General features: G+C 44.6%; 1 protein-coding gene across 1 annotated transcript in view; it reads left to right on the forward strand.

The window, feature by feature from the left end:
- Positions 1-21,933, forward strand: part of KANK2 (KN motif and ankyrin repeat domains 2) — a 63,711-nt gene that overhangs the window by 38,377 nt on the left and 3,401 nt on the right. The window contains exons 3-12 of the mRNA XM_087711074.1: positions 4,628-4,739; positions 6,921-8,456; positions 13,512-13,634; positions 13,711-13,813; positions 14,652-14,885; positions 16,095-16,182; positions 16,982-17,201; positions 17,851-17,993; positions 18,527-18,727; positions 21,908-21,933. The exon at positions 21,908-21,933 is cut by the window's right edge and continues 73 nt beyond it. Coding sequence (XP_087567200.1) covers positions 4,703-4,739; positions 6,921-8,456; positions 13,512-13,634; positions 13,711-13,813; positions 14,652-14,885; positions 16,095-16,182; positions 16,982-17,201; positions 17,851-17,993; positions 18,527-18,727; positions 21,908-21,933 — 2,711 coding nt within the window. The 5' untranslated portion in view covers positions 4,628-4,702. The remainder of the gene's footprint in view (positions 1-4,627; positions 4,740-6,920; positions 8,457-13,511; positions 13,635-13,710; positions 13,814-14,651; positions 14,886-16,094; positions 16,183-16,981; positions 17,202-17,850; positions 17,994-18,526; positions 18,728-21,907) is intronic.

A 21,933-nucleotide genomic window follows, 5' to 3' on the forward strand; every position in this document is an offset into this window, starting at 1 on the left:
TTCTGGCTCAGATGCAATACTTCTAGAATCGCAGGAAGATTTTTCATTTCCAAACTGATCTTATGGAAGGTGGTTTTCCCCTTTGACACAGAGATGCTTGTTTCAATCCAATCCTGAATATCTTAGTCACTAGGAAGCATTAACAATAGCAATAGCAATAGCAGTTAGACTTATATACCGCTTCATAGGGCTTTCAGCCCTCTCTAAGCGGTTTACAGAGTCAGCATATTGCCCCCAACAACAATCCGGGTCCTCATTTTACCCACCTTGGAAGGATGGAAGGCTGAGTCAACTTTTGAGCTGGTGAGATTTGAACAGCCAAACTATAGAACTGCAGTCAGCTGAAGTAGCCTGCAGTGCTGCATTTAACCACTGCGCCACCTCGGCTCTTCCATTAGTCTTCCTTATCTGCTTTCATAGAGCAATACCATTTTTCCCTGAAGTCTGTCCCTGGCATTTGAAATAAGCCTTTATTTTTCTCCACCCCAGCATATTTTCCTTCAAAACAACCTTCTCCCCAACCTTTCTCTTCCAGACAGCAAAGCAGATCCTATTCTATTGAGTAACATTGAAAGGACTTTTGTATTGATATCTAACTGCCCTGTATTAATTGGTAGTACCTATGACTTATACATGATAAAACCCCAAAGTACTACAATTTGCTTTGGCATAAATGCTGGTAAAACCTTGTGTGCACTGTTTTAAAAAGACAACAGGAAAAACCCCTGTGGATCAACAGCTGGTTGTAGCATCCTGTTTTCCACAGACACCTAAAGAGATCCAACTCGGGGCAGGAAGGCAACAGCAACTGACATTTGGGGCTTCCCAGCAGGGCCTTCCATATGACTTCAGCCTTCTTTGACACTGAACATTTTAAAACAAGGCTGAAAAGGAAGCTCTCTAGAGTAGCAATCCTGTCACTTACATGTGCAGGTGAAATAATAAGTCTTCAGGAAATTAAGGCATTGCTTGTTTCACAGAAGCTTACTGCATATGAGCTTAACTTCATGTAGATCAGTGTTTCTCAACCTTGTCAACTTGAAGATGTCTGGACTTCAACTCCCAGAATTCCCCAGCCAGCATTCGCTGGCTGGGGAATTCTGGGAGTTGAAGTCCGGACATCTTCAAGTTGACAAGGTTGAGAAACACTGTCCTAGACACTGAATTGTTTATACGCGAATGCTGGCTGGGGAATTCTGGGAGTTGAAGTCCAGACATCTTCAAGTGGCCAAGGTTGAGAAACACGGAGTTGGAGCTTCTGGAGCAGTGTGTGTCGAAATTGCAAGGCAGACCCAAGGCCAGAAAAGTTATTTAAGGATTCAACCCTGGCCAGTTCCCTGCAGAGGGAGTCACCATGCTTCACACTCCTCTTCATATTCATTTTGCGCCACTCCTCTCCTCTGGCCCAGGCATTCTTCCAGAAAGGGCTTTTGCAATCCTGCTGCTGCCAGGCCTCGGCCGCAGTTGTTGAGGGAGTGTGGTGTTAGAAGCAGGCTGAGGCAGCAGCCCTGTCTCGAGGATTGAGGCTTTGGAGAGAGAAAACCCCAAACTTATCTGCTGACCCAGCGCTGGGGAATCTGAAGTGGGTAGGTGGGGGCAAGAGCCAGTGAGTAAGGAGGAAGTGTCCTAACCATCTGATTTTCCCCGTGACTCTGCTTTGCAGCCAAAGAATGTGGAACCCTCAATGAGAAAACGGATAAGGAGACAAGAATGTTTAGGGCTTTGCCATAATTTACCCATATATTTGAGAGGTTCTCCATGGGAAACAAAGTCCCATTCAGTTCCTCTGCTCCTCGTTCTCCAGCACTCAGGCTCTCTGCCGGGTGGAGACCCAGATAGTCTCCATTCTCAGCATTTGCCCAGCAGGATTCAGCATCTGCTTCTGTCCGGGTCCCCTGATTGTTAAGCAGGCGCTAAACATGGCATTTTAAAGGCAACCCGTTGTGACAAAGGCTGCAGCGGTGGGCCAGCCTGAGAGACAGTTGAAGGCAACGGCCTCAGGTTGGGATTTAAGGAGGGGTGGGAAGAGAGAAAGAACAGCAACAGCTGTCCTGTTCTTCTTGGCTGAGCTATTTGGTTCTCCTGGAGAAGAGAGGGATGCATTCTTCCCAGCTTCTGCCTCTCCAAACCAAGTTTACCTCATCTGGATGCTATGGAGAATGATTCTCCCCAGTCCAAACTCTGTGACTTCCCTAAAAACTTGCCTGAGCCATTTTGGTAGATGATTCGAGGTGAAAAGAGACATGTTACGTGTCCTGGGAGTTTCCTTCTATGGGAAGAATCTAATCAATTCTTAGATGTGTGAGGGTGGGGGGGGACTTTTTGTTCCCAATTCCCCATTGTTTCCTCCAGCTGCTATTTCTCCATAATATGTTAATAGCAAATTTAGGTAAATTGATTGAGTTGCTGAGGCTGAATATGTAGCCCTCCTGGTCAAAATTCTATCCTCTTCCACTAAATGTAGAAGAGACATTTTAAAAACCATTCTAGGCCCTGATAGGAATCCTAGTTAAGTAAATTTATTTGTTTGTTTGTTTAACAAATTTATATAGCTATCAAAGCCACATAGAGGTGACTCTGGGCAACCCTTAAAAAGTCCACTGCATAATAAACCCACCCCCAACTTCATAAAAGATTGTTCTTTTACTAACTGAATAATCCGACCAATTACATATTTGGTAGATTAAAAACATAATAAACATATACTTTTATATACCATACTAAGTATATATACTAAGCACAAGGATGCATAGATCGAATTAAGAGGCAATATAGGTAATGCATTATGTAATTGTGACCATGTAGAAGAGGTTAAGTATGTATATATAATTAGTAAGTGGTAAAGGGGTATTGAATACACAAGAGATCTTTGTTATACGCTGTGTGGCAGAGAGATGGCCAAGATGGTTTCACCATGTCCAACGATTTTTTAAATTTTTCTTTTAATGATAAATTTTTTTTTTTAAAAAAAGGCCTTGCATGTTGACCTAATTTGGGAAGTGTTCATTATGAGTAAAATCACACCCCTGTCAATATGACCAAGATTTAGACTTGCATTTTTTAACTTATGTGGAATGATTTTTTCAAAAAGCCAGTGAGGCTTATAACATGCCATAGCATACATTTTCTGTATTCTGAACAATTCTCAATTGTTTAATTTTGCATTTAGAATTTTTATTTTATAACTATACTCTTGTAGCCCCAGAACTGAACCTTAGGATGAAAGGTTGGGGGTCTCAACTTGCCTCTCCCAGAAACCCTCAACCCCCCCCCCCAAGGTGGGTGGCTGCCGGTTGTGCCCATTTTGGCCGAACCAGTAGTAGAATTCATGCCTGGGTTGCAGAACCAGCAGTGACCCAGGCCTCACACACCCCTTCCCCAAAACCGGTTCTTTAGTGTTTTCTGCCATTGCCAGCATGGTTCTGCGTATGCACAGAACAATTTTTAGTCAAATGCGCAAGCAATGCGTGGCCAGTGTGCGCGCGAGCGGTGCATGAACAACGAACCGGTACTACGCGGTTCAGGAACCCAACCCTCCCTCAAACCTACAGTCTCTACTCCTGGTCTTGGTGCATAGCCTGTGAATTATTGCTGTCACTAATTATCTTCTAGGAAACCCCTTACTTGCTATCCTCCCCCTAACCTGAGAGAGAGAGAGAGAGAGAGAAGGAGAGAAAGAGAGAGAAAGAAGGAGAGAGAGAGAGAGAGAGAGAAGGAGGGAGGGAGGGAGAGAGAGAGTTGTTTTCTGGCAAATAAGAAAAAAAGAGAGGGGGATCGAATACATTAAATAGTGCCACCTCCTGGTTGGATATTGTCAAGGCATGTGACTAGCAGAATCCCCGTCCCTTGGGAGGTGAACAAGATTGCAGTATTAAGAAGGAAAGAGAGAATGTTAAACTCTTTTTAGCTTTCAGTTATACAAGCAAGACCCTGAATGGGAAAAAGAAAAATAATATAATATAGAGAGACATGCAAATCAGAGACTCTGAAAAGTACAAGTTGTCCTTTAAGCCAGTTAGACCCCAATGGCGGTGAACTATACTTTAAATATTTAAAACATTTTCCACCATATAAGTAAGAACATGAGAAATACAGTCCTTTAAATAAAAGAGGCAATATTATTGAAGATGAAGGGTGGAATGGTATGAAAGTTGTGTTTTAATATTTCTTCTTAGTAGCAAGCAAGCAACATACGAACAGTTTTAGACAGGATGTATTTTTATGGATGAGCTATTAATCATTTGAACTACATTCAGTTTTGCACATTTTTATTGCATAGCCTTTAAAACGTAACAAATCTATTGCAACATTTGTTCTCTGTAACTTGAAGATAATTATAGTGGGAATAACCTTCTTGGGATTTGTAAACACTCAAATCAAGAATTGTTGTGCCACTTTGAAGTTCAATGTGACACCTACCTTGTGCGACAAAATTGGTGGTGATTACTCGCTTAAAAGTGGAAGCAATTATCCCAGAGGGAAGTATCCTGGTTTCGGAAAGTACTGTCGAATTCCTATCAGTCATTCTCACAAACTTTTGAAGCAGCAAGCAGAACCACACTCCTTTATTGTGGACTGGTTGTTTTAAGAATATGTGAATTAAGATGGCATTGATTTCTATTTTCAGGCAAAGTGGGCTTCCTATGAGCTGTGAGAAGGCTCCCGGGCTGTTTTGAATGTGCATATTGATCGAGTGGAAAGAATGGCCCAGGTTCTGCATATGGGGACTGCTTTCCCAGGTAGGTCTGTATGAACAGAGAGCATCAGCAGATGGCACTGGGCATCCTTTGTGCCAATGCAGATAGTCATCTTAGATCACATTGCCCCATTCAGTTTCCGAATTATTCTCACTGAAAGTTCTTTTTATTTCGTATCATGGGAAGGATTCAGTGGGATACAGCTCTCTTTCTTGTGTATGCAAACATGTTTCCACTTGATGCCTGTAAATACAGTTGGGATTTAGTCATATAATACAGTATTTATAAAATACAGGCAGTCCTCTCTTAGTGACCACAGTTGGAGCTGCTAATCAATTGTTAAGCGAAACTTCTACTGTGCTTTGGATCTCACTTCAGCTTTCCTTTACCTTACACACCTGAAAAGGTTGTAAATACAAGAATTGATCACAGAGTTACTTTTCATCATCATCATCATCGTTGTAACTGAACAGTTACTAAATTATTAAATGAAAACTACCTGTGTATTAGTAGTTGCAAGATATAAGTTGGGAATCAAAGTATTTCCTGATGAAAAGCAAAAACAGGGGAGAGACACAAGTGGAAATAATTCTGGCCACACCACTAAATTAAGATTTCTTAGACAATAAAAATCTCATTCTAGGAACCCCTAAACGCTACATAGATTTGGCAACTAAAGTGTAGTATTGCAGGCTAACTCAGCTCACAGCCTGGAGTTCCGATCTTGGTGAGGCTCAAGGTTGATTCAGCCTTCCATCCTTCCAAGTCAGTAAAATGAGGACCCGGATTGCTGGGAGGCAATGTGCAAATAATGCTTCTGCGTTGTAAACCACCCAGAGAATGTTGTAAATCGCTATGGGGCGGTATATAAAATTAAATGCTATTGCTACTGCTACCTGTTGACTTCATGAATGAGGTCCAGCCCCACCCAGATTGAGCGTATGGTGCGTTGTTTTTAAATTGTTTCTTTTTAAATTGTTTCTTTATTTTAACTCCTTATTTTAACTTGCTTCTGTAAGCCTCCCGGAGTCCTACAGGATTGGACGGCATATAAATTTATTAAGAGTTAAAGTTAAAGCTATGGATTAGAGAAAAGGGGTTGGGAGTAAGTCTCGGTTAAAAGAATAAAATTGTTTTCTTGTTAGAAGAAACCAAGTCCTATTTAGACTTCTGTAACCAGCCAGACGCCCAAATATGGCAACTTAAGAAGTGCATCTAAGGTCAGTTTACAAGAGGAGAAAGCTAATAGTATCCATTCCCTGTTGCTATCCAGCATCTTAGAAATACACTCACTCTGGAACACTTTGTATTCTTCTGGAACACTCTACGTGCACGAGCAGAGCACTAACATTTTTTTTAGCATCCAGTATTTGAACACCTTTTGGAACAAACAACAATGAACAGAACAATGTTTTTTTTTTCCTTATCATTGTTCTTAGGACTAATAATTGGGACTATGGAAAATAGTTATTGGGGCTGCTGAAAGATTTGTGCTCCCCAAAGAATGGCATAGAGTTCCCTGTGAACCAAGAACTGCCCACACATGGAGGAGCATTATACACGCAAGCTGTATTTCCTTATATTGTGTCAGTACTGAGGTTGGATGAGATGCTGTGACACGTGATATGAGACTATAGAATAAAGGCATCAAACTCTTTAAGATGTAGCTTTGCAGTCAATCAATCAAGGAGGCTTGTTGTCTGGCAGTCAGATCCAAATAATGCAAAATTGGGGAAAATGTAGAGTTCCTATTTAGTGGTTGCTCTATTTCATTCAGAAGTTGTGGGAACTTCATCACTGGAAGCTTTCAAAAATAGACAGCTATCTCGTCAGAAATGGTGTAGGGTCTCCTGATTGGGTGGGGGTTGGACTAGATGACCTTTCTACAGGGTCCCTTACAACTCTGTTATTCTGTTATTTGATTTAAACTAGTCCCCCCCTTGTTTGAGGAGAGCTATTTTGATGCAATAGGCAGATTTTAAAAATACAGCTGATTCTAAGCTAATTTTTCTCACAGAATGGAAATAGGAGACAATTGGAGCGAGGTCTGTAACTACATCTCTCTATGCCGAGATCAGCCAATACATGCCATAATATGCGAAACATTCATTATCCAACGAGGCCATGGTGATCCCCGCCTCTCTGTGGCCAGTCCTTTGATGCACATCCTCAACCCTGGCAGAAAAGGGTTATCAGCTGATCTTTCTCTTTTGTGTTTTGAAGGAAAGGTCAACCCAGCCGCTACTACGATCTTCCATGGGAAGGAGCAAGACCTAACTTACTCGGTGGAGACTCCTTATGGCTACCGTCTTGATCTGGACTTTCTGAAATATGTGGATGACATTGAGAAGGGCCACACTATTAAGCGCATCCCAGTTCATCGCCGACCGCGCTACAACTCCTTGCCCCGGGGCTATGGCTACACGGGTTCATGGTGGACATCCACGGAGTCTCTGTGTTCCAACGCGAGTATGGACAGCCGCCATTCCTCCTATTCTTATTGCGGCCGTAGCTTCTACCCACAGTACACGAATGCCATTCACAGCAATTTCAATGCCCGCGTGGAGAAAACTTTGCTGGATGCTAGAAAGAAGTTAGAAGATCAGGCAGACCTAGATGGGGAAACCCCCACAGCAAGTAGTCTAGGAAGCCTCCACAGTAGCGTATCCGGATCAACAAACTCCTTAGTTGGAAGCCAGGGTATTTCCCAGCCAACATCTTACAATAGCTCACACCAAGGTGCTCCTGGACAATTGACACCAGTCGGTTCTGGGTTATCCACTCCCGTCTCACCAACCCCAGGACATCTTCAATATGTTCGGGAGCAGATGGCTGTGGCTTTGAAGAAGTTGCGCCAATTGGAAGAACAGGTCAAGATGATCCCAGTCCTTCAGGTGAAGATCTCGGTGCTCCAGGAAGAGAAAAGGCAGCTAAGTGTTCAGCTTAAGAGCCAGAAGTTCTTGGGGCACCCGGGAGGGTTTGGCAAGGGGAAATCACGAGGGGAGCTCTACATAGACATCCCTGAGGAGGGTGTAGGTGGAGACACGGAGGACAGCAGTAACAGGGCTGACACGAAGGGCAAATTGGATAAGAAAGAAGTGAGGTCGGTGGGTGTGGGAAGGACAGTCGAAGATGGAGAGGCGAATGTGGACATGGGAAGATGTGACGTAGGGGTATCAGTGAAGGAGGAGGAGTTGGGATTGCCTTCTTCCCCAGAAGTGGAGCAGCAATGCCAAGCGATTCAGACCTTATCCACCAAAATCGCTGTGTTAGAAACACAATTGAAGAGAGCACTTCAAGATCTCCAAGCTGCCCATCAGAAACTGGAGCACCAGGGCAGGGAGAAGAAAGACAAAGAAACCTCGACAAGAGATGGGGGTCCGATGGAAGCAAAGGGGGAAGGTGCACAGCAGTGGGAGGCCCCCATTCGGGTTGATGCCGTCAAAGTGGTCCAAGTGGAAAGGGAGCCGGAGATTGCAGCCAGCGTAGCTACCGGACCTCAGAGGGCCCAGGCCCTGGAGAGCAAGGAGCCCTATGCCAGCCTCAGGCCGTCCGCAGGCAAAGATTCAGTCTCTGAGAAAGTCCCAAAGGTTCAGTCCCAGGTGCCACTTTGTGCCACGTACCAGAGAAGTGAGGTGATGGAAACCACTTTCCCAATTCACATTGGAGCGGCAAACACAGCAACCACTTTTCACTCTGTGAAGAAGATCAGCATTGTCAACACAGAAGAGGACGGGGATGGAAGTGAAGAAACAAGAGGTAAGGAACAAGGAAAGAGCCGAGGTGGCTCAGTGGTTAGGGGTGCAGTACTGCAGGCCACTTCAGCTGACTGTTATCTGCAGTTCAGCGGTTCAAATCTCACCGGCTCAGGGTTGACTCAGCCTTCCATCCTTCCGAGGTGGGTAAAATGAGGACCCGGATTGTTGTTGGGGGCAATATGCTGACTCTGTAAACCGCTTAGAGAGGGCTGAAAGCCCTATGAAGCGGTATATAAGTCTAACTGCTATTGCTATCTATCTATCTATCTATCTATCTATCTATCTATCTATCTATCTATCTATCTATCTATCTATCTATCTATCTATCTATCTCTATATCTCTGTCTGTCTGTCCATCCATCCATCCATCCATATCTCTTTATCTATCTATCTATCTATCTATCTATCTATCTATCTATCTATCTATCTCTGTCTGTCCGTCCATCCATCCATCCATCCATCCATATCTCCTATCTATCTATCTATCTATCTATCTATCTATCTATCTATCTATCTATCTATCTATCATCTATCTATCTATCTATCTATCTATCTATCTATCTATCTATCATCTATCTATCTATCTATCTATCTATCTATATCTCTATATCTCTGTCTGTCTGTCCATCCATCCATCCATCCATCCATATCTCTTTATCTATCTATCTATCTATCTATCTATCTATCTATCTATCTATCTATCTATCATCTATCTATCTATATATCTCTGTCTGTCCGTCCATCCATCCATCCATCCATCCATCCATCCATCCATATCTCCTATCTATCTATCTATCTATCTATCTATCTATCTATCTATCTATCTATCATCTATCTATCTATCTATCTATCTATCTATCTATCTATCTATCTATCTATCTATATCTCTATATCTCTATATCTCTGTCTGTCTGTCCATCCATCCATCCATCCATCCATATCTCTTTATCTATCTATCTATCTATCTATCTATCTATCTATCTATCTATCTATCTATCTATCTATCTATCATCTATCTATCTATCTAGAGCCGAGGTGGCGCAGTGGTTAGGGTGCAGTACTGCAGGCCACTTCAGCTGACTGTTATCTGCAGTTCGGCGGTTCTAATCTCACCGGCTCAGGGTTGACTCAGCCTTCCATCCTTCCGAGGTGGGTAAAATGAGGACCCGGATTGTTGTTGGGGGCGATATGCTGACTCTGTAAACCGCTTAGAGAGGGCTGAAAGCTCTATGAAGCGGTATATAAGTCTAACTGCTATTGCTATTGCTAAAGTAGCCTAGCCTTGATTTGGTTTCAGGGGAGCAGAACCCACTTATCCCGACAAGATTACTCCGTTCGGTTTCTTCAGTTGCTTTCATACCAGTTGCAGAGATACTGTCCATATCAAGACAATAAGACAGAAAAGTGAAAGAAAAATACCAATTAAACATTAAATTAAAGTAAAAATGGTATGTCTAGTGCTATGAGTACAGGTACTCCTCAACTTACGACAGTTCATTTAAGTGATATTTTGAAATTACGATGGCTCTGGGAAGGTGACTTGTGACCGTTTTTCAAACTTACGACCATCGCAGCAGTCCCACAGTCACAAGGTTCAAAATCCAGATGCTTGGCAACTATTCATATTTAGGAGGGTGGCAGAGTCTTGCAATCATGGGAACGTTTGAGAACTTCTGACAGGCAAAGTCAATGGGGAAGCCAGACTCACTTAACAACCATGTTATTAACTTAACCAATGTAATGATTCACTTAACAACGGTGGCAAGAAAAGTCGTAAAATGGGGCAAAATTCATTTAACAGTTGTTTCACTTAGCACAGTGTTTCTCAAACTTGTCAACTTGAAGATGTCCGGACTTCAACTCCCAGAATTCCCCAGCCAGCATTCGTGTATAAACAATTCAGTGTCTAGGACAGTGTTTCTCAACCTTGTCAACTTGAAGATGTCCGGACTTCAACTCCCAGAATTCCCCAGCCAGCGAATGCTGGCTGGGGAATTCTGGGAGTTGAAGTCCAGACATCTTCAAGTTGCCAAGCTTGAGAAACACTGACTTAGCAACATAAATTTTTGGCTCAATTGTGGACTACATCAACAGCCAAAACTTAGCCCAAAGTTAATTTGACACTAGAAATCCAAATGTAAACTTTGCCACGAGTCTTGCTGCGGCCCCGTTTTCTACCAGCTGGTTTTGTCCTGTATTCACTTTGCAATTCCATGTCAAGGATTCTTTCTCTAAGAGTTGTTGTGGCCTGTCCTCGTTCCCGTGTCAACATCTGCGTAAAGCCCTATGTATGAATTTTGCCTTCAATTTGGTTGTGTTGAACAGATAGACCAATGTTTCTCAACCTTGGCTACTTGAAGATGTCTGGACTTCAACTCCCAGAATTCCCCAGCCAGCGAATGCTGGCTGGGGAATTCTGGGAGTTGAAGTCCAGACATCTTCAAGTGGCCAAGGTTGAGAAACACTGAGATAGACTGAACAAAATAAGAGAGGCAAAACCTTGTAGTTAAAAATCAATCTTTAACTAGTGTTTAAATATACATAGCCACGTCCTTCTTTCATTCGCCAACAGCCCAGGTCCCAGCCATAGGCTGCACTAGAAACAGGAATTTTCCATGAAGTAATGCATCTTTCTCGTCACTTTCTCAAGCAAGGTTGCATTATAATAGTTTAATTTATTATTTTATTTATCCATTTTAGAGACCGCTTACCCATTCACAGAGCAACTCTGGAAAACGTACAGTCAAAAAATATAAAAACCATATAAATGTGCAGGGAAAACAGGAATAAATTAAAGGTAAAAGTGGGGGCCCTTTCTAGACAATTAGCCAACTCCAAGGTTGTGACTCCCCTTCAAGTCAGGCCCAAGGAAGTCAGCAGAGCCAGGTCTTCAAACTCTTCTGAAAGGCCAGGAATGTGGGAACCTGCCTCCTTTTGGGGCAAGTATAGATGTTTTATTTATCCGTTTTCCTTTAACTGGAAACTTACCCTGTAAAAAGTTCATTCTATGAAAGGGAAGATATGTAATGACTATACTATCAATTCATGCGCATAAAGTGACATATAGCACTATATTAAATCAAAGTCAGTTTATATCTGGACCTATTAAAAATATCCAGGACAAAAAGCTTGGCAGGATTTCCATAGTCTTTAGAGAGATAAAAAAAAAATTCTGGCAGAATCCCCCTGTCAAATCCAGGAGCAAAATATTAATGTCTGTCTTGCAAAATTCAACTATTTTCTCACACAACTCTAATCTTAAAAGGAGCATTCATTGACTTTGGGGGCACAATTTATAGTAGGAGCAGAGCAGAAAGGCAGTTTTAAAATAGTCTGTGAAATTCCCCAGTGGGGAGGTAAAAAAAATCTTGGCAAAAAGATTATTGGAAGCTGAAGTTATGATGAAGATAAACTAAAGTTATCTTGGTCCAACAGAACCTCTATGGTGGGCCAGAAGTGCTTCCTCGGGCTCAGAGTTACACTGAGCACCAAATCTCAGTCTGGAGGACCCAACTATCCCTCACAATTCTTTCCTTCGCTCTCTGCTGGTGCTTGGCATGTTCTTAACTCTGCAGGTGGGAATCACAGCAGAATCCCCAATGTGAGGTGGAAGTTAACCCTGGTCCCTTGGGATGAGTGGCCTGCATTCTTGGCATCAGGACCTGGATAAACATTGAGAGCTTTCCCAGCTGTTGCAGAGCTGCAACATGAGAGCCAACGGAGCCTCTGTGAATCAATGGATGGCTTTAGGGTGTTTCCCTAAGATCTTATTTGTTTGAGCTTCTTCCTGCTGCAGTTGATTGCAGAAAGGCCCTTTCTGTTTGTAGAGTCTTGCTTGTGGAATAGCTGCATTGCTTGGGGTCTGTTGCAATGCGTGGTTTGCAGGGTGATAGAAAAGATGTTTATCCCTGCCGTGATGTGGGGTAACAGGGTTAAAGAAAATAACTCCTAAAATAACTCATGTTTAGTTTCTCTACATCCTTCCAGCTAGAACAGTGTTTCTCAACCTTGTCAACTTGAAGATGTCTGGACTTCAACTCCCAGGATTCCCCAGCCAGCATTCGCTGGCTGGGGAATCCTGGGAGTTGAAGTCCAGACATCTTCAAGTTGACAAGGTTGAGAAACACTGAGCTAGAACCATTGCTTCTTTTAAAACAGCCAATACCTGGTTTGACTAAACGCAAATCCATAGAATTGACTCCACGTTGCAACTTAAGAGAGAAAACTGGTACAAAATGTTTTATTTGTTTAGTCAGTCATTGCCAACATAAACACATCATACAGTGAAAGAAATAATACTAGAAATGTAATGATGCAGAAGGAACATTTTTATCATATGTGATAGACTTGTAAAAAGTTCAAAAATACTGGAAATAAATATACAGAAATTTTTATGAAACAAATTTGCGTTAAAACCACATTTTGTTTTTACTGGATGCAATTCCAAGACATTTTAACAAAAAAGTTACAGTTGACAAAGATCCATGTTCATAGCTGGGAGGATAAACCTGCACGTATCCAGTGGTCCATTGAGAACTACCTGTAAACGTTGTTCCCTATTTTCCAGGCCTGGAATATTAAGTTACTTGGCCAGGTTGTAATCAAGCCAGGGGTGGGTTTCAACCGGTTCGCGGCAGTCCCCGCGAACCGGTTGGTCGGCGAACCCGGAAGTAAGTAACTTCGGGAATGGCGAAGGGCCCACCCGCTTGCTCGCGTTCCTTACCCGGTTTTGACGAGTTCTGCGCTTCCATGCATGCGCAGGACGCATACAGCACCTGCGCGATCCTCCAGGAGCAGCTGGAGCATCGCACAGACGCTAGTACGCATACGTGCGCTGCGCGCGTGCACGAGGACGCCGGCGGCCCCGTTCCAACCGAACCGGTTGGAACGGGGCGAGAAACCCACCCCTGAATCAAGTCATGTATTCTATTGCATGCATGGAACAATATTGCATTTTTAATGTGAGCCCACAAAAACAGCTATATTGCGACTTCATTACCAAACTATCAAAGAGATGTCCAAAGGGCAGCAATCTGTTGTCACTCTCCTGTTTCAGAGACCAAAGAATCACTAGAGAAAATGGAAGATCCCCTTCTTTACTCCTTCCAAGGAGAGCAGGTGGTTCCTTGTGTCTCCCAAGAACCTAAATTGGATGTGCAGAAGGAGGAAGAGGATCAAGGTAAGAAGGTGGGGTGGAGAAAGGTGCCATGGAATCATTCTCTGCCAGCTAATATGACTCCTTTCTTTCTTCCTAGTTTCATCCACTGCAGGGATCCGGTCAATTATGAAGAAGAAAGAAGAATCTACGGAAATACTGACTAGCAAGAAGAGCCTCCAGTTTGTGGGCGTCAATGGAGGGTAAATCTAGTTTCAGAATTATAAAGAAAACGGGAAGCTCCCTATTTACCCCTTGGTTCCTTAATCGAGGTAGCAAGGCATATAGGTCCATAGCAGCAGACTTCTATCTCCTCGTTTGCTTCCGTAACCTTTAATTTGGAGTTCAGAGAAGCAATATACTATTTTCACCTCAAAGAAACACAACAACTGTACAATTTTGTCAGAATTTGCCTAGGAGTCCTATCATAATCGGTTCCACCACAAAACCGCGGTCGACTAAAGCGCGTGTCACTAAAGCGCGGTGACAAAACCGCGCCGTCAAAACCGCGTGACAACAGCGCACTGACAGAAGCGCACCGACAGAAGCGCGCTGTAACATAACCCTAAAAATAACCCTAAACCTAACCCTAAACCTAACCCTAAACCTAACTAAACCTAACCCTAAACCTAACCCTAAACCTAACCCTAAACCTTACCTTAAGTTAAATCGCGCTTCTGTCGGCGCGCTGTTGTCGGCGCGCTGTTGTCGCGCGCTTTTGACATTGCGGTTTTAGCGCCGCGGTGTTGTCGGCGCGCTTTTGACTTTCGCGGTTATGTCGTGCCACGTCATAATCTATCTCTGGGCAGGAGCTCTGCTTACCCTTGCTGCTTTTATTGTAAGTTGCCATTTGTACCAAGATAGGTTTCCATTGTCCCATCGTGGCCTGCAAGATCCCAAATCACACGGCATCCCTGAAGTCCTCCATTCTGAAGTGTAGGCAGCCAGGGTTTGCCATAGTGTCTCCCTGTTCTGAAGAGAATCCGGAGTACCTTCTCGGGCTTCTTTTGGGCTCGCTTCTCAAACCCTGTGTTGTTCCAGGTATGAGTCTACCTCCTCTGAGGACTCCAGCACAGCTGAGAACATCTCAGACAACGAAAGCACTGAGAGTGAATACCACGAGGCAAGTGAGGGCCTCCAGGCCGGGCAGGGAATTGTAGATGAATCTCTGAAGCTTTCTGAAATGACCACAGAGACATTACATCCTGTCCCTGTCGAGGTGGGGAAAATAACCACAGCAGAAGTTCCCAGCAAGGAGCCAGCAGGCAAAACGAGGTAATCATCGGTTTGGACCTGTTCAGAGCTCTCGAGAGTCTGCACTGTGCACCGCGTGCTTTAATTCCACTCCTCAACTCTTTAGAAGAAATTTAAAGCTGACCTGCATCTACCGTCATTCTCTTCTGACCCCAAACTCCTCCCCCCCCCAAAAAAAACCCTGCTGAAATTGCTCTGTTGCTATTTGATAATAAGATATGGGTATCTACGAGACCGTCTTCTGCCGCCTACCTCCCTAAGACCGGTAAGATCGCACAGGATGGGCCTTCTCCGGGTGCCATCAGCTGGACAATGCCGGCTGGCGACGCCTCGGAGGAGGGCCTTCTCTGTTGCCGCTCCGGCCCTATGGAATGAGCTACCCGCAGAGATCCGGACCCTACCCACTCTCATGGTCTTCTGTATAGCTATCAAAACCTGGCTTTTCCGGCAGGCCTGGGGCTGTTGACCTCTTGATTGAGGTCCAGCCCCGCTTAGACTGGGTACATGTTATGTTTTTTTTAAAAATTTGTTGTGTCCTATCTGTTTTAACTCTTTTTAATATTTCTTATTTCTGTAAGCCGCCTGGAGTCCTCCGGGATTGGGCGCCCTATAAATTCAATAAATGGAAATGGAAATGGAAATGGAATATGTGAGCATCACAAAATGATCTTATATATTCCTCTTCTTCTTCCTCCCCCTCCTCCTTGATTTACAGCACACTTCCAGTGAATTACTAAACAAGATGACCACCAATGGAATTAGAATGCTGGCTGGTTTTAAAATAAACATTTTCCCCCCTTCAGTTGTGTCTGATTTTCAGACCAGTCAATCCCTGCAGTTGTCTTGGCAACGTTTTTCAGAAGCGGTCTGCCATTCCCCCTTTTCTAGAGCTGTGAGAGTGACTGGCCCAGGGTGACCCAGGTGGCTTTTGTGCCTAACGCAGGATTAGAAATCCCAGCCTCCTAGTTTCTATTCTGGGACCTTCATACACTCCTCCACCAAACTGGCTCTCTAAAAGAAGCATAATTTGTTGGTTCGAAGTTAAAAAACAAGACAAAATCATGAGAAGTGAAAATGAATCCTGCTTAACTCTTCCTTATAGCCAGTGAGGAGAGGATAAAAACCCAGTTTTCTGTGCATAATAGTAATTAGTAATTAGTAATATATGTAAAAGCAGACAGGAGTTAAAATGTCCCCCTCTTGTTTTTCTTGCTTTCTTTCGATTCCCAGGTTGGGTCTCAGCAAGGAATTGCTTTCAGCTTGTGCAGTTCTTCAGAAATACTTAGAGAGTTCGAATCCACAAATGGATGAAGAAACGGTATACATTTATTTCTAAAGTTGGGGTGGATATAGAGATAAAATAGCATCTGCTGATATGCTGGCCAAATGGCCAGGGTATCAGCAGACACTATTTCAACAATATATGAATGCAGCCACGCGGGCGATACTGGGTGTACCTAGCTACACCCATGTTACACCCATCGTCCGCGAGCTGCACTGGCTCCCTATTGGTCTCCGGACGCGCTTCAAGGTGCTAGTCAATACTTTTAAAGCCCTACATGGTTTAGGACCTGGCTACCTGAGAGACCGCCTCCTGCCACTTATCTCCCAATGACCAATAAGATCTCACAGGTTGGGCCTCCTCCGGGTGCCGTCGACTGGACAATGCCGGCTGGCGGCCCCTCGGGGGAGGGCCTTCTCTGTAGCTGCGCCGGCCCTATGGAACGATCTCCCTGTTGAGATCCGGACCCTCACTACTCTTCCGGCCTTCCGTAAAGCCACTAAGACCTGGCTGTTCCGGCAGGCCTGGGGCTGTTGATCAATGTCCAGCCCCACCTAGACAGAATGGATGTTGTGTAATTTTAATAACTGTATTTTTATTCTTAATTTTTTCTAAATTTTTTATCTTGTTTCTGTAAGCCGCCCTGAGTCCTACGGGATTGGGCGGCATACAAATTTATTAAATTTCAATTTCAAATTTCAGTATGATGATAAGCAATGGAAATACTGGAAAAGCACAGAGCATTCCACCGTGAAGACAGCATGCAAAAATGGACCCTAACCATTTCTTAACTTGCCTCTCCTGTTATTTCTTTTTCTTACATGTACCCTGGCAGAAATTAGCCTATGGCTCAATGCTTCACTATTGGCTCAAGCTTTCCTGCCACAAAGAAGCCGATTCAGAGTTGATCTCGCTGCACTTGACGGAATTCCGGGCTGTTTCCCCGCAGTTGCTAGAATTCATCATCAATATGGCAGATGCCAATGGCAACACGGCCCTGCATTACACAGTCTCGCATTCCAACTTCCCCCTGGTTGCAAAGCTGCTTGAAACCGGTAGGTGAGGGCAGAAGAAAAGGAGGGAGCCCATTGTCAGGATAGCCCATCTACAGGAACAGCAATAGCCGTCCGGGGCAGCCCATTTAGCAGGGTAATTGGAGTCTAGGACAGTGTTTCTCAACCTTGGCAACTTGAAGATGTCCGGACTTCAACTCCCAGAATCCCCCAGCCAGCATTCGCTGGCTGGGGAATTCTGGGAGTTGAAGTCCGGACATCTTCAAGTTGCCAAGGTTGAGAAACACTGATCTAGACATTTGCTTTGTACTTCAAAGCAAGAACTTACTTGACCAATGAGTAGCTAATTTCACACCACACAAATAATCGTGTATTTTAAGTACCCATTCTAATGTATTTACTTCTATGTTGCTCCTGATATATAACTTTCACTTCACTATAACAGCATTGTTATCTTACAAGTGGCTATTTTAGTTTCTTCCAACAAATATGTCAACAAATACTAATTCCCTTGCAATTGAGTTCCTCTCTATCAAGTTCATCTAATGCAGTGTTCCTCGACCTTGGCAACTTGAAGTGTTTCTCAACCTTGACAACTTGAAGATGTCCGGACTTCAACTCCCAGAATTCCCCAGCCAGCATTCGCATTTCCAGAAGGGCGAGTTTTTCTAATACTGTCTTGTTATTCTAGGTTTGTGTCATGTGGACCAACAGAACAAAGCTGGCTACACCGCCATCATGCTCACGGCACTGGCTGCCTCCCAGACAGAGGGTGACATGGAGACGATTATGCAGCTACTGAAAAGTGGCAACGTGAACGCCAAAGCCAGCCAGGTACTGACATTCCCAATTGGTTCTTGCCGAGGTGGCACAATGGTTAAATGCAGCACTGCAGGCTACTTCAGCTGACTGCAGTTCTGCAGTTCAGCGGTTCTAATCTCACTGGCTCAGGGTTGACTCAGCCTTCCATCCTTCCGAGGTGGGTGAAATGAGGACCCAGATTGTTGTTGGGGGCAATATGCTGACTCTGTAAACCGCTTAGAGAGGGCTGAAAGCCCTATGAAGCGGTATATAAGTCTAACTGCTATTGCTATTGCCATGATGAGGATGAGGATGATGGGGACAACCAGAAAGTAGTAACGATACTCTCACATGAGTACATGGAAATGGTTCATAATATTCTAAAATGCTGTTAACTGGCTGCAGTAGATACGCACAATCTTTATAGGATTTGTGTCTCTTCAGTATTCCAGATTGTTCTGAACGCACATGGTTTTTAAGAGCTAGGCGTTGCAACACGCTTTCCCCTATTCTGCATTTGGCAGCCCCTCAACTCCCGTGGTTTCCCTCTCTCTCCACTTCCACAGGCTGGGCAGACGGCGTTGATGTTAGCGGTCAGCCATGGACGACTGGAGATGGTGCGCGCCTTGTTAGCAAGTTCAGCAGATGTCAACCTGCAAGACGATGATGGCTCTACTGCACTGATGTGCGCCTGTGAACATGGCCATGCGGAGATTGTCCGCCTGCTGTTGGCTATCCCTGAGTGTGATGTTGCCCAGTCAGACAATGTAAGTTCTACTTATACTTTGTTTATATATATATCTTATATATATGTTTTTTATTTTTTCATTTTCATAACATATAATCCACATGTATACTATTACATAGCCAATATCGTACTGTATTATTAAATGTTTACATCAATTCATCTTACTATCAACTCCCAAAAACAATTATTGGCTCTTCTGCTCTCCATACACCATATATGTCACTTTCTTCTCCCTCTCTCCTCCCCCTCCCTACCTCCTTTCTTCCCTCTGTCATCCTTCCCTTCTCAACTTCCCCTTCCTCTCTCCCCTGGCTGGGGAATTCTGGGAGTTGAAGTCCGGACATCTTCAAGTTACCAAGGTTGAGAAACACTGATCTAGAATATGAAAGTCTGCATAAAATTCCTTCCTATGCAAGGATTGAGGAACATTTGAAGTGTCTAGGACAGTGTTTCTCAACCTTGGCAACTTGAAGATGTCTGGACTTCAACTCCCAGAATTCCCCAGCCAGCATTCGCTGGCTGGGGAATTCTGGGAGTTGAAGTCCGGACATCTTCAAGTTGCCAAGGTTGAGAAACACTGCCTTAGTAGTTATTTCTTATCACTGAATAACTACAGCTCAATCTTAGAAAAGAAAGAGAGAGGCAGGACATATTGAGAATAATATCATCAAATCCTTCCACATATGATTGTTAAATTCAAGTGATTCTACCTAACCTTCCACACACACACAAACCTCCTTGGTCCTATGTTTGGCTGAGCCTTCTACTGTAATTTACCATAGTTTTCCTATTATCTAAGTGTGTGATTGGAAAATGAGAATTGTGTTGTTCAGAGGTGTCAAACTCGATTTCATTGAGGGCCGCATCAGGGTTGCATTTGACCTTGAGGGGGGACATGGCTGGTGGCATGTCCAGATCAATAACACTCGTGTCAGGGGGCCCTGTGGTGGCCCGAGCACTCTGCCAGCAAAAATGAGCTCCCGAGCTCCGTTTTCATCTGCGACAGCTTCCCGCAACCCTCTGCCAGCGAAAACAGCCTTCCCGAGCTCTGTTTTCAGCTGCAAAGGCCTCCTGCAACCCTCTGCCAGCTGAAATGGTGTGTGGGATCTCCATTTTCACTGGCAGAGGCGCTGTAGGCCTTTGCTGTTGGTAGGGTTGCCCCATGCACCAGATCTAAGAACAATCAATGTTCCAGTTAGCACTGTTGGAGGATGGTAATATATTTTATGTATTGCATTAATAATATTTTGTCAGGGGGCTTAAGATGGGATACATAGGGGTACATTTCCTAATTTTACCCCCATAATCACAATCTTGTAAAGTAGATTGAGTGAGAGGAAATGATTGGTTTGGAGTCAACCAACTATGGTAAAAAAACAAAACCTGGTCTCTCTGATGCAAGTCTAATACCATATCTAAACTACCATGACCCGTCAAAAGCGCGGAGGACAAAATCGCGCTCGACGAAAGCGCGCATGTGACGTCATCACAGCGCGACGAAAAAAATTAAACATTGAAATAAAATTAAAATTAAAGCAAGCCGATTCACATAAAGGTAAGGGTTAGGGTTAGGGTTAGGTTAAGGGTTAGGGTTAGGTTTAGCGTTATGTTAACGGTTAGGTTTAGGGTTAGATTTAGGGTTAGGTTAAGGGTTGGGTTTAGGGTTAGGTTTAGGGTTAGGTTTGGGGGAGTTAGGGTAAGGTTTTCACTTTTTTTTTTACATTTTTCGATCACAGCGCGATGTTTTCATCGCGCTGTGATGACGTCAAATGCGCGCTTTCGTCAAGCGCGAATTTTTCCCTCCGCGGTTTTGTGGTGGAACCCTAAACCAGTGGTCCCCAACCTTTTTATCGCCGCGGACCAGTCAGCCTTTGATAATTTTGCCGTGGCCCGCTGAGCGCGCGCAGGGGTGGGGGGGCGTTGTTCGCGACGACACATTGATTGTCGTGGGGGAAATAGGGGGTGGGAGTATTAGGTATCTTCACTACCATATATAAAAGGAGATACTATCTTAAATAACAAAGTGGGCCCCCACCTCCAAAATATACTAAAAGAAAAAAGATTCCATGTGCTCAACTAATTTTTTTTTAAATCATCACTATATTATGGACTACAGACATATATATATATATGCATGCATGCATGCATGCATGCATGCATATATACATACTGTACGTATGTACATACGTATATATATAATGTCCAAATAATAGGAAAAGCGCTTCAAGGACCAAAGTATATTCCTTTTTTGCAGCCTTAAGAGAACTCTCGTTTTTTGAGGCTCAGAACCAGACATTCTCGTGGGCTGCAAAAAGGAAACGCGACCCGGGAGCGCAGCCTCCAAGAGTCCATATCGCCAATAACTACGCGTGGGGGGAAAGGAAATGTGTTTTGTGAGGAAGAGAAAGAGTGCGCTTCACCGATGCCCGTTGGCGAAATTTTGGAAGAGAGGCAAGAGACTTCAGGCACCGAGCCCCCACCCCTGGCTGTGGCAACTGGAGCGGGCGGGAGGCAGGGAAGGGGTGGGCAAGACCGCCGCTTTTCCACTGCCCCCCATCTCCCCTCAAAAGACCCCCCCCGCCCTCGGCTGCCCGACGTTCTCTCTCTCTCTCTCTCTCTCTCTCTACCTCTCCCGCCGTTCCTTCTCACAAGCCAAGGCCGGGCGGGGAAGCCGCCAGGGCCTCCAAGGGCTCCGCTTCCAGCGCATGGTCCGCCCCCTCCTCGCCTCGCTTCCAGGCGAGCCGACTGAGGCGGGAAAGGAGAAAGAGGCGGAGGCGTTCACTGAGGGGATGGCTGACTCGGGGAAGGGGCGGAGGTGGTGTAGTAGCGGGGGATTCTTCCTCCTCGCCTCACTTGCTCCTGTGCTTCCGCGTAGCTCCCCCCCTCCGGCGACAGCGCTGCATGAGTGAAGAGTCGGCCGTTGCATGGCCCCCGGCCGCTGCGCGGCCCGGTGCCAGGTACTCCACGGCCCGGCACCGGTCCGCGGACCGGGGGTTGGGGACCACTGCCCTAAACTACTTCCCTGTATTAATGTTCAAAGATCTGTATGGCTCAGTCCCAGATGGCGTTTCCTGGAACCCCAGGAAGAGGGAGGGCAACCAAAATGATAATTCCTCTTTGGCAAAAACAGTGACCCCCCCCCCCAATAAGGCCCACCATCGCTGCAGCCACCGGTGTCTCTTTTTGCCTTCTTTTATAGGATGGCAGCACAGCTCTCTCCATCGC

The sequence above is a fragment of the Thamnophis sirtalis genome, unplaced genomic scaffold (assembly GCF_051295495.1).
Source record: "Thamnophis sirtalis isolate CommonGarterSnake01/CBP01778 unplaced genomic scaffold, rThaSir2_p1.2 scaffold_3, whole genome shotgun sequence".
Lineage (NCBI taxonomy): Eukaryota > Metazoa > Chordata > Lepidosauria > Squamata > Natricidae > Thamnophis > Thamnophis sirtalis.